This window comes from Anolis sagrei, chromosome 4, assembly GCF_037176765.1.
Source record: "Anolis sagrei isolate rAnoSag1 chromosome 4, rAnoSag1.mat, whole genome shotgun sequence".
Taxonomy (NCBI): domain Eukaryota; kingdom Metazoa; phylum Chordata; class Lepidosauria; order Squamata; family Dactyloidae; genus Anolis; species Anolis sagrei.
The window spans coordinates 112,106,180-112,118,960 of record NC_090024.1 but is presented as its reverse complement, the minus strand read 5'-3'; the positions used below and the strand labels follow the sequence as shown (position 1 = coordinate 112,118,960).

At 42.1% G+C, this 12,781-nt stretch overlaps 1 protein-coding gene across 2 annotated transcripts in view; it reads right to left on the bottom strand.

The window, feature by feature from the left end:
• NR5A2 (nuclear receptor subfamily 5 group A member 2) overlaps window positions 1–12,781 on the bottom strand; it is a 196,357-nt gene that overhangs the window by 48,735 nt on the left and 134,841 nt on the right. For both annotated transcript variants that reach the window (XM_060774569.2, XM_060774570.2), the window contains exon 6: window positions 21–168. In XM_060774569.2, coding sequence (XP_060630552.1) covers window positions 21–168 — 148 coding nt within the window. The remainder of the gene's footprint in view (window positions 1–20; window positions 169–12,781) is intronic.

The following is a 12,781-nucleotide window of genomic DNA, read 5'->3' as shown; positions in this document are numbered from 1 at the left end:
GTTTAAATATGAGTACCTACCTAAACTGAATAGCACCAAGAATTTGAGACACACGAACTCTCGTAGATCAAACTGCAGGGATCGCAGTTTTGCTACCAGCTCCTGTGCATGGCTCATTAAGTTGTTGAGAGTGGCTCCAGCTTGAGATGCAATTACCGAGTAATCCACCTGTTAGAAGAGTATCAGATGGACCATAAGAACCAGGTACATCATCATCATCTCACATTTGTTTCCCCATTTTTTTGTTTGATGTAGTGTTAAAAGGGTTGATTCACAATGATCTGAAAATACTTCTGTTTAAACAAATTGATGTAGACTTTCTACAACAGATAACTGTTGCGTGTGCTTGAGTGATGTGTGTGTGTCTGTGAGTGCAGTTTTATAAATGCCTTGTAAGATTGTCATTTCAATCAAGATGTTGTCCCGCCACCATTTATTTATTCATATTTCCCCTTTCTTTTGGCAAGGAAAAGTTCTTATTTAGTAGACATTAGGCATATTAAATTCAACATATTTGATATCATGCTTAGGTCCACTTACCTGACAGTGAAAGTTTGGTTTACCCATTAGGTGGAGTCAGAGGGCTGCCTCAGATGGCAAATCGGAGGTGTTGTTACACTACAATGATTACATTATTACTGTCAAAATGGGAAAAGGGGCTTTCAGGATTTTTTGTCCCACTATACATTTTTTTGTATCTACTTTAAAGAAATGAAGTACATTCTGCCAGACATCTTGGGGTGTTCTACGAGGGGTATTTTTTAAGTAAGGTCTGTTTTATTGTAGACACTAGTAGTTCGCGTGCATACCGCAACGAGCACATGCGTCGTGTACCGGCATGCCTCGGGAACAACTGTGCTCAGTTTCCGCTCTGTAGCTAACCTGTACGGTTCTGTTCTGTGCTTTAAAATGTTTAAGACTATTAACTCGCCCTCCGCGCTTCACAATAACAGGTCTCTCAAACGAATTTCCTGAGGTGTCGAGATCAGTGCTTTACAACATTGTTTCTGAACACCTAAAGTTTAGGAAACTGTGCTTCCGTTGGGTCCTGAAACTCCTAACAGACCACAAAAACCAAAGATTTGAGTGTGTGATCAAATCAAATCGTCTGTAATCAAAGAAGGGCGACCGGAGTGGTCCTCATCATGGACGTTGTCACGGCCAGGTTTGAATTGTCGTACCCACTTACTCACTTTGCTTTCACTCATAACAGTATCACCGTACACTTCACAAATCTGTTGACGAACTTCTGCAGCAGGCAGGTTCCTTGCTGACAAAAACCGTATCACTGAGCGAACCTCACATGTGGTGCATGAGTTGATAGTCTTAAACATTTTTAAAGTACAGAACAGAACCGTACAGGTTAGCTACAGAACAACTGAGCACAGTTGTTCCTGAGGCATGCCGGTACACGACACATGTGCTCGTTGCGGTATGCGCGTGAACTACTAGTGTCTACAACAAAACGGACCTTACTTTAAAAAATACCCCTCGTATGTTTAATATATTAGGACTCACTACATTTTAGCCTCAAAGATAAAACATTACAAATAATCCATCTATGATATCTTGAAGTACTGATGAAGTCTTTTGGCCACATAATGAAAAGACAGGAAAGCTTGGAGAAGACAATAATGCTGGGGAAAATAGAAGGAAAAAGGAAGAGGGGCCGACCAAGGGCAAGATGGATGGATGGTATCCTTGAAGTGACTAGCTTGACTTCGAAGAAACTGGGGGAGGCCACAGCTGACATGGAGCTCTGACGTGGGCTGGTCCATGATGTCACGAAGAGTCGGAAGTGACTGAATGAATAAACAACAACAATATGATATCTTGAGTTATAACTACAGCTCCGCCTACACTGTAAGATAAAATCCAGATTCTCTGCATTGAACTGGATTATATGGCAGTGTAGACTAATATATGGTATTTTTCCCTAATTCCAAAAATTGCTTTTTAAATGTGGTCTTTGAAGTCATAGTCCAGTTCTCAAACAACTAAAACAGATTGGCTGGAATGATAATAGTTATCCCAAGTTTTAGGATTATACTTTTAGATGTGGAGTATCTTCAATCTTAGTTTTTCTCTGCAGTGTACAAATTACAAGAATACTCTACTTGTAACACAAATAAATTACAACTGTGGAAAATGCCATTTGCAACCTCAGACCAGGAAATTAACCATCTTATTGTTATGGAACAGCCTGATTGCTGCAAAGACATCTCATTCACAGCCAAATTTCCCCTCTGCGATTTGTTGGGGAAAGTGTGTGTATATGGGAAAGGGGGAATCCCTTGGAGAGGCAACCAATTGCAGCTTCTGGAAGGGAGAAAGGATGATCTTTGCTTCATAATAATAAGTTAAGATGTTCAGATGGATCTCATGAATATCCGTCGTGCTTGTTCTACCGCGATAATAACATAATGGGAAACCCCAATAGGTAGATTCTCCTACCCTCCCTACTATTGGAGGGCTCTCGGGCAACTAGTTCCTCTTTCAGAGGCATTTAATATTTGCAGAACCAGCAAATTTGTCTGGGAGGCAAGTCTTCATCTGCCACTCACACCGAGCCGACTGTATTAAATTTTTATATTTATTGACATTTCATTACCATAATTGACTGCACTTGGTTCCCTAGTAGACGGCACAGGGATGCCTCCTAAGCAGGAGAATTGGTCCCTGGAGTCGGATTTGCAATTAAAAACAAGGCAGAATGGATTTTTTTTATTGTGTAAATATGATGAGTTGAATTTTCAGCTTTAGCTGGAGAATACAGAGCACCAAGGAAACCTTTTTCACGAGTGAGCAAAATTATGAGTCAGTGGAAAGACGACCCCCAAAGGTGTCAATCAGTTTATATAAACTCAACTGTGCATGAAAAAGCCCCAGCTAATGTATCTTCAAGAGGGGTTTGCTGGGGTGGGGGCACTGCGCTTATTAAAGTGAATATTATCATCTGTGCTTAGTCTATGGGGTAGGTGATTCTGAAAGGGGGAAATGGGGAAGTAATGCAATGCTTTGAAATCCTGGGAGAAAATATAGACTGGGTTTTTGTTGAGATTAATTTCACAATTCAGCAGCAGATCAGTTGCACAACTTCAGCGCTTTCCAGTAGCTTCTTCCTGCACAGTATTTTCAGTCAACTGCTCCCACAAACTGCAGTCACTCTGGAACTCTTTTACAGACACTTGAGCACATGCCCGGGCATTGTCAGTTTTACTATTGTTTTCCCCTCCAATCTAGATGACACTACAAACTTACCACAGCACACAGTTATATCTTGTCTTAGCAGACAGGTTCCTTTAATACATTACACAGAGCCTTCGGCAAACAGCATCACAGCACAAGGAGAGAAATATACACTGTACATGACTTCCTTATATACAATTCATTTACACATAGCAATCACTGATTGGTTCCCAACTCATTGACTTAACTCAAACCCAGGATTGCATCATTCACAATCACCTGGACTAGGCCAGAACACATTCCCCAAATGATTTCCTTGTAAAAGAATATATGAGGGAATTACAGGTGATGTGAGAGAACGGTGTGTATGTAATGTAGGTTTGCTGCCACCACCTCAAATCACTGGTTGGGGAATTAACTAGATGATATACTTGAGGTAAAATGTCCCTATACACCGGTTCTTCTTTTTGACTCCCTTTCTGGTGACTGAACTGCAGAGATGTAGAGGCTGACTGGAACTAGCTTTATATGACAAAACAAGGCTGAGGCATATTAAAAGTAAACTAGAGAACAGGTTTATTGAAATATTTGAAACAGATAACTCATTACTGAGTGGTACATATGTGTAGTTGGTTATTGAGGCACAGACTTATAAAATAAATGGTTGCTTAAGAAAGAGTAACTTTTCTTTGACGTTACTTTCCTCACACTATTCTATAACACGTAACAGTGTGTTTCTCAGACCAGCCGCCCTGGCTGCCTGCGAGAGTAACTAGGCTCCTTCTAGACTACTCTGCACTGTAGGGAAATAAACCCACTTGTATTCTCTCCAAATACAAGTCAACAAGCCTTCACTTTGACTGTCCAAGCCAAAGCACCCTGAAGCACTTGCCCTCTATTATTCCATACCTGTCTAATTCTAACTCACTCAGAAACTCTCTTCTCCCTGCCTGAAAATCCTAATCCTATCTCTTTCAGATCAAATCCCTCTTCTCCCTCTGTGACAGTAAGTACAGTCTTTTTACACACTCCTTCAACTCCTCCCCTAGGGGTTTGAGTCAACCAGGAGGTAGCTGACTCCTCCCCTTGCCTCTCTGCCTTACCAAAATGTCAGCTATCCTGAGCTGCCCTCCCAACATGGAGGCCTGCTCACTGACTCCCAGGCTTCGGCCTATGAAGCAAAGGTATGAGTTCACTACATCCCTATATACAGTTAATGCATGACTCAGCATTTCCAATAGAAGCCTATTAGCAGTGCATGACTCAGCTATATTACATTACAATACAAAACCTGACAGTTTTGATGCCAGATTTGACCTGCTGAAAGCTATTATCCAGATATTTAAGACCATACTCTTTACAGGACTCCTTAAAAAGTAATGTCTGAGATGATGTGATGGTGATCACTAGTGTTTGTTATCTTCCACTTCGTCCTCACAATCCAGATCAGGAAAGTTCAAGCATGACCTACACAAAGTACCATGTGGTACCCTTAATCTATTTAGGTAGTTGTTGTTATTGTTGTGTGCCTCTAATTTATGGTGACTTTAAGAACATTGTGGGGGGGGGGGGGGGTCGGGGTAGAATTTGTTCAGAGAAGGATATCCCTGAGTCTCAGGGTGCTTCCAGACAGTGCCAAGGTCTGCACCAAAGTGGGTTTAAGAAACCCCCCTCCCCCCAAAAAAACCTTGGGCTTTCCTGGGAGGTTGTCTATATGCCATCCTGGTAACGACTGGGATGGCATATATCAACCCTGAAACCCCCCAAAACAACTCTTAAAACAGTGGTTCTCAACCTCCCTAATGCCGTGACCCCTTAATACAGTCTCTCATGTTGTGGTGACCCCCAACCATACCGTTGTTTTTGTTGCTACTTCATAACAGTCATTTTACTACTGTTATAAATCATAATGTAAATATTAGATATGCAAGATGTATTTTCGTTCACTGGACCAAACTGGGCACAAACACCCAATGCACCCACATGTAAATGCTAGTGGGGTTGGGGGAGGATTGATTTTGTAATTTGGGAGTTGTAGTTGCTGGGATTTATAGTTCACCTATAATCAAAGAGCATTCTGAACTCCATTAACGATTGAATTGAACTAAATTTGGCACACAGAACTCCCATGACCAACAGAAAATACTGGAAGGGTTTGGTGGGCATTGACCTTGAGTTTGGGAGTTGTAGTTCACCTATATCCAGAGAGCACTGTGGACTCACGCAATGGTGAATCTGGACCAAATTTGGCACAAATACTCAATATGCGCAAATGTGAATACTGGTGGAGCCTGGGGAAAATAGACCTTGACTTTTGGGAGTTGTAGTTGCTGGGATTTATAGTTCATTACAATCAAATAGCATTCTGAGCTCCACCAATGATGGGATTGAACCCAACTTGGCACACAGAACTCCCACAACCAACATAAAATACTGGAAGGGTTTGGTGGGCACTGACCTCAAGTTTTGGAGTTTTAGTTCACTTACATCCAGAGAGCACCGTGGACTCAAACAATGATGGATCTGGACCAAACTTGGCATGAACATTCCATGTGCCCAAATATGAACACAGATGGAATTTGGGGGGGGGGGGGGACTTTGACATTTGGGAGTTGTATTTAGTGGGATTTATAGTTCACCTACAATCAAAGAGCATTCTGAACCTCATCAATGATAGAATTTGGCCAAACTTCCCACTCAGAACCCCCATGATCAACAGAAAATACTGTATTTTTGATGGTCTGTGGCAACCCCTCTGATACCTCCTCACGACCCCCCCCCCCCCAGGGGTCCCGACCCCCAGGTTGAGAAATACTGCCTTAAAACTTTAAAAAAAAATTACCAGGCCATCATTAAGGAGGTCCTTCAGTCCTCCTGGCAGGTACAAATTTATTTATTTACGAGCTGTTCCCTGCCATGTGTTGTTGTGGCCCAATCTGTGTATATGTGTTTTGTGTATGTATATATGTGTGTTTGTGTTTATACAAAGGTATTTTTGGACACAGCAGAAGAGACTTAAAAAGCCAAAATAAATAAATAAATACATTATAATTCATGTGCAACACCATATATTGGTGTTGCACATGAATTATGATGTATTTATTTATTTATTTTGGCTTTTTAAGTCTCTTCTGCTGTGTCCAAAAATACCTTTGTAATCCTTCTTGATGGGCTTGGTGCCCCCAATCAAGACATGCAAAAGTCCATCTGCAAAGGAATGCCTTATAAGTTGACATCTTAACTGCAACAGTTTATTTGATGGGTAGGCAGGGAAAAAGCTGGTATATTGCTAGAACACAAATCTTTTTTTTATTAGATGTTAGGAGAAATGTAAGTAAATATTGAATGGCATTTGCTTTCAGTTCTGTGAATGATTAAATTAAATTTAATGACCCTTGTTGTTAATTAGTACAGTACTTAGTCTTGGCATGTATTTCTCTGTTTTTAATTGTGCGTGACTCTTGTTTTATGTATTTTTATTTTAGAATGATCGCATTAGGCAAATGTGTAGTCTTGTTTTGATCTAGCCTTGCACTACTGCAGTTTCATTCATCATGGTGTTACACATTAACAGGATTTTTCTTCCTCCTTGCAACAATTTCCATTGAAATGATTCTACCTATATAAATAAAAATGTAATGTTCGTTTGTGCTATTTACAGAACTCAGAAACCACTGGGGCAATTGACACCAAATTTGGACACTATGTCCCTAACAACCCAATGTATGTTCTCCACTCAAAAAAACAACGAAAACAAAAAGCAGAAAGGACTTCTAAACTGCATGTCCACAAAGGGGAAACTGCAGAGACCCATGGCCACGCCCCCCTCCTCGCGGGGAAACAGCCGGCTGTTAAAGCCAGGCGCACATGCACGGCCACAGACACACACACACACACACACACAAGCAAGTGGAATGGAGGTGGAGGCACGCCGCATGCAGCCCCTTCTCTTTCCCTCCTATGTCAGGAGAGCAGTCTCCTCCTCCTCCTTTCCCTGTTGGGAAAGCAGCAGCAATGGCAGCATGCAAGGAAGAAGGAGAGAAGGAGGGGAAGGGGGAGGAGGTGAGGAAGGTCCACAGTGCTTGAATGAAGGACCTTCCTTCTCTCCCTCCCTTCCCTTCCTTCCATCCATCCTTCCTTTCCTTTTCTTCCTTCTCCTTCATTTCCTTCTTTCCCTCCTTCCATTCCTTCCTGTCTCTCCTTCCTTCTTCCTTTCCTTCTTTTCCTTCTTCCCTCCCTCCCTTTCCTCCTTCTTTCCCTTTCTTCATTTCCTTCCCCTTCATTTCCTTCCCCCCCTCCTTTCTTCATCCCCCTCCTTTCTTTCCCTCCTTCCTTCTCCTTCCCCTTCATTTCCTTCCCTCTCTCCTTTCTTCATCCCCCTCCTTTCTTTCCCTCCTTCCTTCCTCCTTCCTTCCTTATCCTTCCCCTTCATTTCCCTCTCTCCCTCCTTTCTTCAGCCCCCTCCTTTCTTTCCCTCCTTCCTTCCTCCTTCCTTCCTTCTCCTTCCTCCCTCCCTCGCTTCCTGTCCCTCTTTCTATTTTCCTTCCTTCACTTCTTTCCCTCCCTCCCTCCCTTTTTCCTTCCTTCCTGTCCCTCCTTCCTTCCTTTCCTTCTTTTCCTCCCTCCCTCCCTTCCCTCCTTCTTTCCCTTTCTTCATTTCCTCCCCCTTCATTTCCTTCCCTCCCTCCTTTCTTCATCCCCCTCCTTTCTTTCCCTCCCTCCCTCCTTCCTTCCTCCTTCTTTCCTGTCCCTCCTTCCTTCCTGTCCCTCCTTCCTTCCTTCTTCCTTTCCTTCTTTCTAAGATATAAATACAATATTAAATGGGACAGTCAAGAAGTAACGAGAGAAGGAGGGAAAAAGGGAAGGAAGGAGAGAAGCAGGGAGGGAAAGAAGGAAAGAAAGAAAGATAGAGAAGCAAGGAAGGAGAGAAGGAACAAAAGATAGGGAAGGAAGGATGTAACCAAAGAGCAAAGAAAGGGAGGAAAGAAACAGGTAGAGATGGAAGAAAGATGAGAGATAGGGAAAGAAAAAGAGGAAAGGAAGGAAAGAGGGAAGGAAGGAGAGAAAGAGGGAGGGGAGGTTGGCCACAGCAACGCGTGGCGGGTACAGCTAGTTGTTAGATCTCTACCAATCCAGATTGTGCATTATTCACACCAAGCATTTTGTGCAGATTATGTACAAGGTTGCAAATTACATTTTTCTACAAAGATCATTCTTTAAATGTCTTTTTGGGGGGGGGGGGGGGATGAATAGCACAGCACTTTCATGGTTAAGAGTGAAAACAGGTTCAGTCAAGATCAAGACAGCAGGCATAGTGAAATCTGTTTTCATTAAATTAATCAAAATTGTGATGACTTATACAATATGTGACACCTGTCATTTTAACATGATACACCAATAATGGAAGATAATGAATTAAGTAGCAAGCAGACCTTCCCCCAAGGATGATGTTACAGAGGTTGCTAATTAGCTCTAATATGCAAAGGGTAAAACTGATAACTCTTCAAAGTGCTATAAAAACAGTGTATGCATTCATAGACCATAGATGTATTATGAAATGATGGTGGGGGAATTTAGTTGCGATTTCCTATTCTCGATGCTACTTTCCCTAGTGTAAACCATAGATGGGAATTGTGTGGCTCTCCAGATTTTTTGAACTCCAACTCCACCACATCATAGGAGGTGAAATAACTTGCACAGTAAAGCAGCCATGTTTGTGTGCTATCATTCCTATCTGTATGCAAACATGGTTGCTGATCCTGACCACTCCACACAGCTAGCTCAAGATAAGGTAAAGGTTTTCCCCTGAGATTAAGTCCAGTCGTGTCCTACTTTGTGGTGTGATGCTCATCTCCATTTCTAAGACAAAGAGCCAGCATTGTCCATAGACACCTCCAAGATCATGGGGCCGGCATGACTGCATGGAGCGCCGTTACCTTCCTGCTGGAGTGGTACCTATTGATCTACTCACATTTGCATGTTTTCAAACTGCTAGGTTGGCAGAAACTGGGGCTGACAGCGGAAGCTCATGCTGCTCTCCAGATTAAACAAGCCAACCAACTAATAAATAATACGAATAGCTTGGTTAGTTGTTTCTATTTTCTCTGTTTTAAATTTCAATTCCAAATCTGCTTCTTGAAATGATTGCCAGACTTGGTAGTTATGTTTATATTTTTCCTCCTCTACTCTAATAGAGGAAAAGGGATATGAGCATTAATCTGAAGATGTCAGACCATGCATAGACCTATGCCAAGAGTGTCAGACTCATTTTCTTTGAGGGCTCCGTCATCTTTGTCGTCATTCCTTTCTCTGTTAGAGTGGCAAAAGTTGAAAGCTTAGTTTGTTCCAGGAGAATCTAAAAGAAGCACCAACCCTATCTACTCTCTTTAGTAGGAAAGCTTGATTCCCACCCTGGTCATTCCACAGATATATAAAACCATTTTCCTAGTTCCAACAGACCTCACTACCTCTGAGGATGCTTGCCATAGATGCAGGCGAAATGTCAGGAGAAAATGCCTCTAGAACATGGCCATATAGCCCGGAAAAACCTACAACAACCTATGATGTTGTTGTTTATTGTCTGCGTTTTCGGTTTGCGTTTTCGGTTTTATTCCGCTGTAATTTGTTGTTTGGGCTTGGCCTCATGTAAGCTGCCCGAGTCCCCATTGGGGAGATGGTGGCGGGGTATAAATAAAGATGATGATGATGATGATTATTATTATTGTGGTGCCGCTTTTGAATTTTTTGAATCCCTGGGTGGGGAAAGTATGGTGGCAGCAGCTAGGGGTACCTGGACACTGAGGTGTCATTGATACTTTTCCCTCTCTATAGAATGACCCTTGACTTATCCTTGGGTCTTATCAAAATAAATAATTTTGGTACAAAGCCTGCTATTGACTTAGAAGTGGACTTATGCATGAGTATATATGATAATTTCTTTCTGCAACAACAAAGAATTGTGTAATAGATATATTTAAAAGAAACTAAAAGAAAGGTTCAAGTTGCTTGGGAGAAACATGTGAGTAAATAGTTATAGAAGTATTTATAATGGTACCTAAGTATTTGAGACTCAGAATGGTGTAATGATTTGAGGGTTAAGCTAGGATACCAAGGTGTGCAGGTACAGCTGTACCAGGAGCTCCAATTTTGTTTGCTTTGCATTTAATGTTTGTTATAGTCCTAAGTTTCAGGGACTCTGCAGATAGGTGGCTTCTTTTGGCTGCAATCATAGGGCAAGCCACCTGTCAATTATAGTTAGGTTCCCTGGTCCCACCCCCTTTGGGTTTTTGGAGGGAATAGGAGCCTTTTTGGGTTCAGTCCACACAGAGAAGCTTTCCATGCAGGACATACTACCAAGAGCTCCTGTAGAAAGCTTCGTCTTCTACGGCTTGGCTGGAGAGATATACAGCCTACAGCCTGACCGGGGTTGGACAGCCTTAAAGCTCCTTTGCTGAAGGACTTCATTCAGCCATCACAGAAACCTGAGTTCTTTCCCCCAGGAAGTCTACAAAGCTCTGCTTGGTAAGGGTCTCTCGCGGAAGCCACAAGCAGTTGGTATCGGGTGTAGGGGCTCCACGCCAACAGAGGCAAAGACAGACTGCCCAGATTAGAAGTTAAGGATTTCCCCATTAGTTACAGTTAAGAAGATAGTGCCTGTTCCCTGTGGGTAAGACTGAAAGAGCCAATAGACTGTTAAGAAAGCCTTAAAGTACGTGTTTGTTTTCATTAATAAAGAACTTTGTTGAACCTTTAAGTATTCTAGAGACTGTGTTTTAAGGAAATCCAAAGGCCTTTAATCTGAGGCAGCCCCGGCGTCCCATTGGGCACACAGAATTTATGTCCTGTCTACAGTCTGATGCACAGGCCCAGCATGCGACAGCACACGAGGACTTCATCACACTAGAGCATCTATCCACTTTAAATCCAGTTTGTTGCCTCCTGCAGAAGTCTGGTGTTTGTAGTTTATTGAGGCCCAGGACTTCTATGATTGAGCAGTTCAAAGGTCCTTTCCTAAACTACAAACCCCAGGATTCTTCAGGAGGCAACAACTGGATTTAAAGTGGATAGATGCTCTAGTGCAAGGGTTCTCAAACTTTTTAAAGAGAGGGCCAGCTCACAGTCCCTCACTGTTGGAGGGCCGGATTATAATTTGAACAAAAACATGAATGAATTCCTATGAACACTGCACATATCTTATTTGTAGTGCAAAAAACACTTAAAAACAATACAATAATTAAAATTAATAATTTTAACAAATATAAACATATTAGTATTTCAATTGGAAGTGTGGGCCTGCTTTTGGTTGATGAGATGGGAATGTTGTTGTTGTTGTTGTTGTTGTTGTTATTGTTGTGTGCTTTCAAGTTGTTTCAGACTTAGGTTGACCCTGAGTGAGGGCCGGGTAAATGAACTTGGAGGGCCGTATCTGGCCCCCGGGCCGTAGTTTGTGAACCCCTGCTCTAGTATGATGAGGTCCTGAGAAACCAGGGTTTGAATCCCTGCTCAGCCATGGAAATTCAGTAGGTAATCTTGGTCAAGTCACACTCTCTCAGCCTCAGAGGAAGGCAAAGGCAAACCCCTTCTGGAAAGAAATTGCCGGGACAACAGAAAGCAGAGATAACTTGAAGGCACACAACAACAACCACCTAATTATTTGGAGGGGACTTGCAAATGATAACTCTCGCTAGTAACACATTAGTTACAATTAACTTCCGGAGCCCCCGGTGGCGCAGTGGGTTAAACCCCTGTGCCGGCAGGACTGAAGACCGACAGGTTCAAATCCAGGGAGAGGCGGATGAGCTCCCTCTATCAGCTCTAGCTCCTCATGCGGGGACATGAGAGAGGCCTCCCACAAGGATGATAAAAACATCAAATCATCCGGGCGTCCCCTGGGCAACGTCCTTGCAGACGGTCAATTCTCTCACACCAGAAGTGACTTGCAGTCTCTCAAGTCGCTCCTGACATGACAAAAAAAAATAACTTCCAAGCTCTGAGAGCAGTGAAACGAATCATGATACCTGTACTATTTGCCACCTGGTGAAAATATAAGTTTCTGCTGAAGTGTAGAAAATAAAATGGGTGAAAACTAAAAACTGAGATACAGGGGAAGAAAACTTCCACAGCAATACTGTGACTTTGTCAAAGATTATTTCATTCCCCACTTTTTTAAGGATGTCTGGGTAACAAATGCACTTTATTTCTTTTTAAAAATTGTAATGATTATTGCTGATGAACTATCTCCCTATTGCTTTTGAATGATCATCAGCAATAAGGAGAAAAACAAGAAGGAAGAGAAAGGGAAGCAGAAATTAATGGGAAATTTAGTTTGAAGGAAGCACTGGAGAATTCAATCATAATTCTTTCTGTAAGAACGGTTTTTTAAAAAAGATTTTCCTATCTTTTCTTCTGCCTCTCATCTTTCTTTCCCTTTTTATTTACTAAACTGTAATTTCTAAGAATATTATATACGATGACCAAACATAAATATGAAATCTGCCAGCAGTCAAGGTTACAGTGACAAATGGAAATGCACATGGAGTTAAGTTCAGAAACGGCTCGACAAGGCAGGGGCAGGGAAAAAAATCACTGTAAG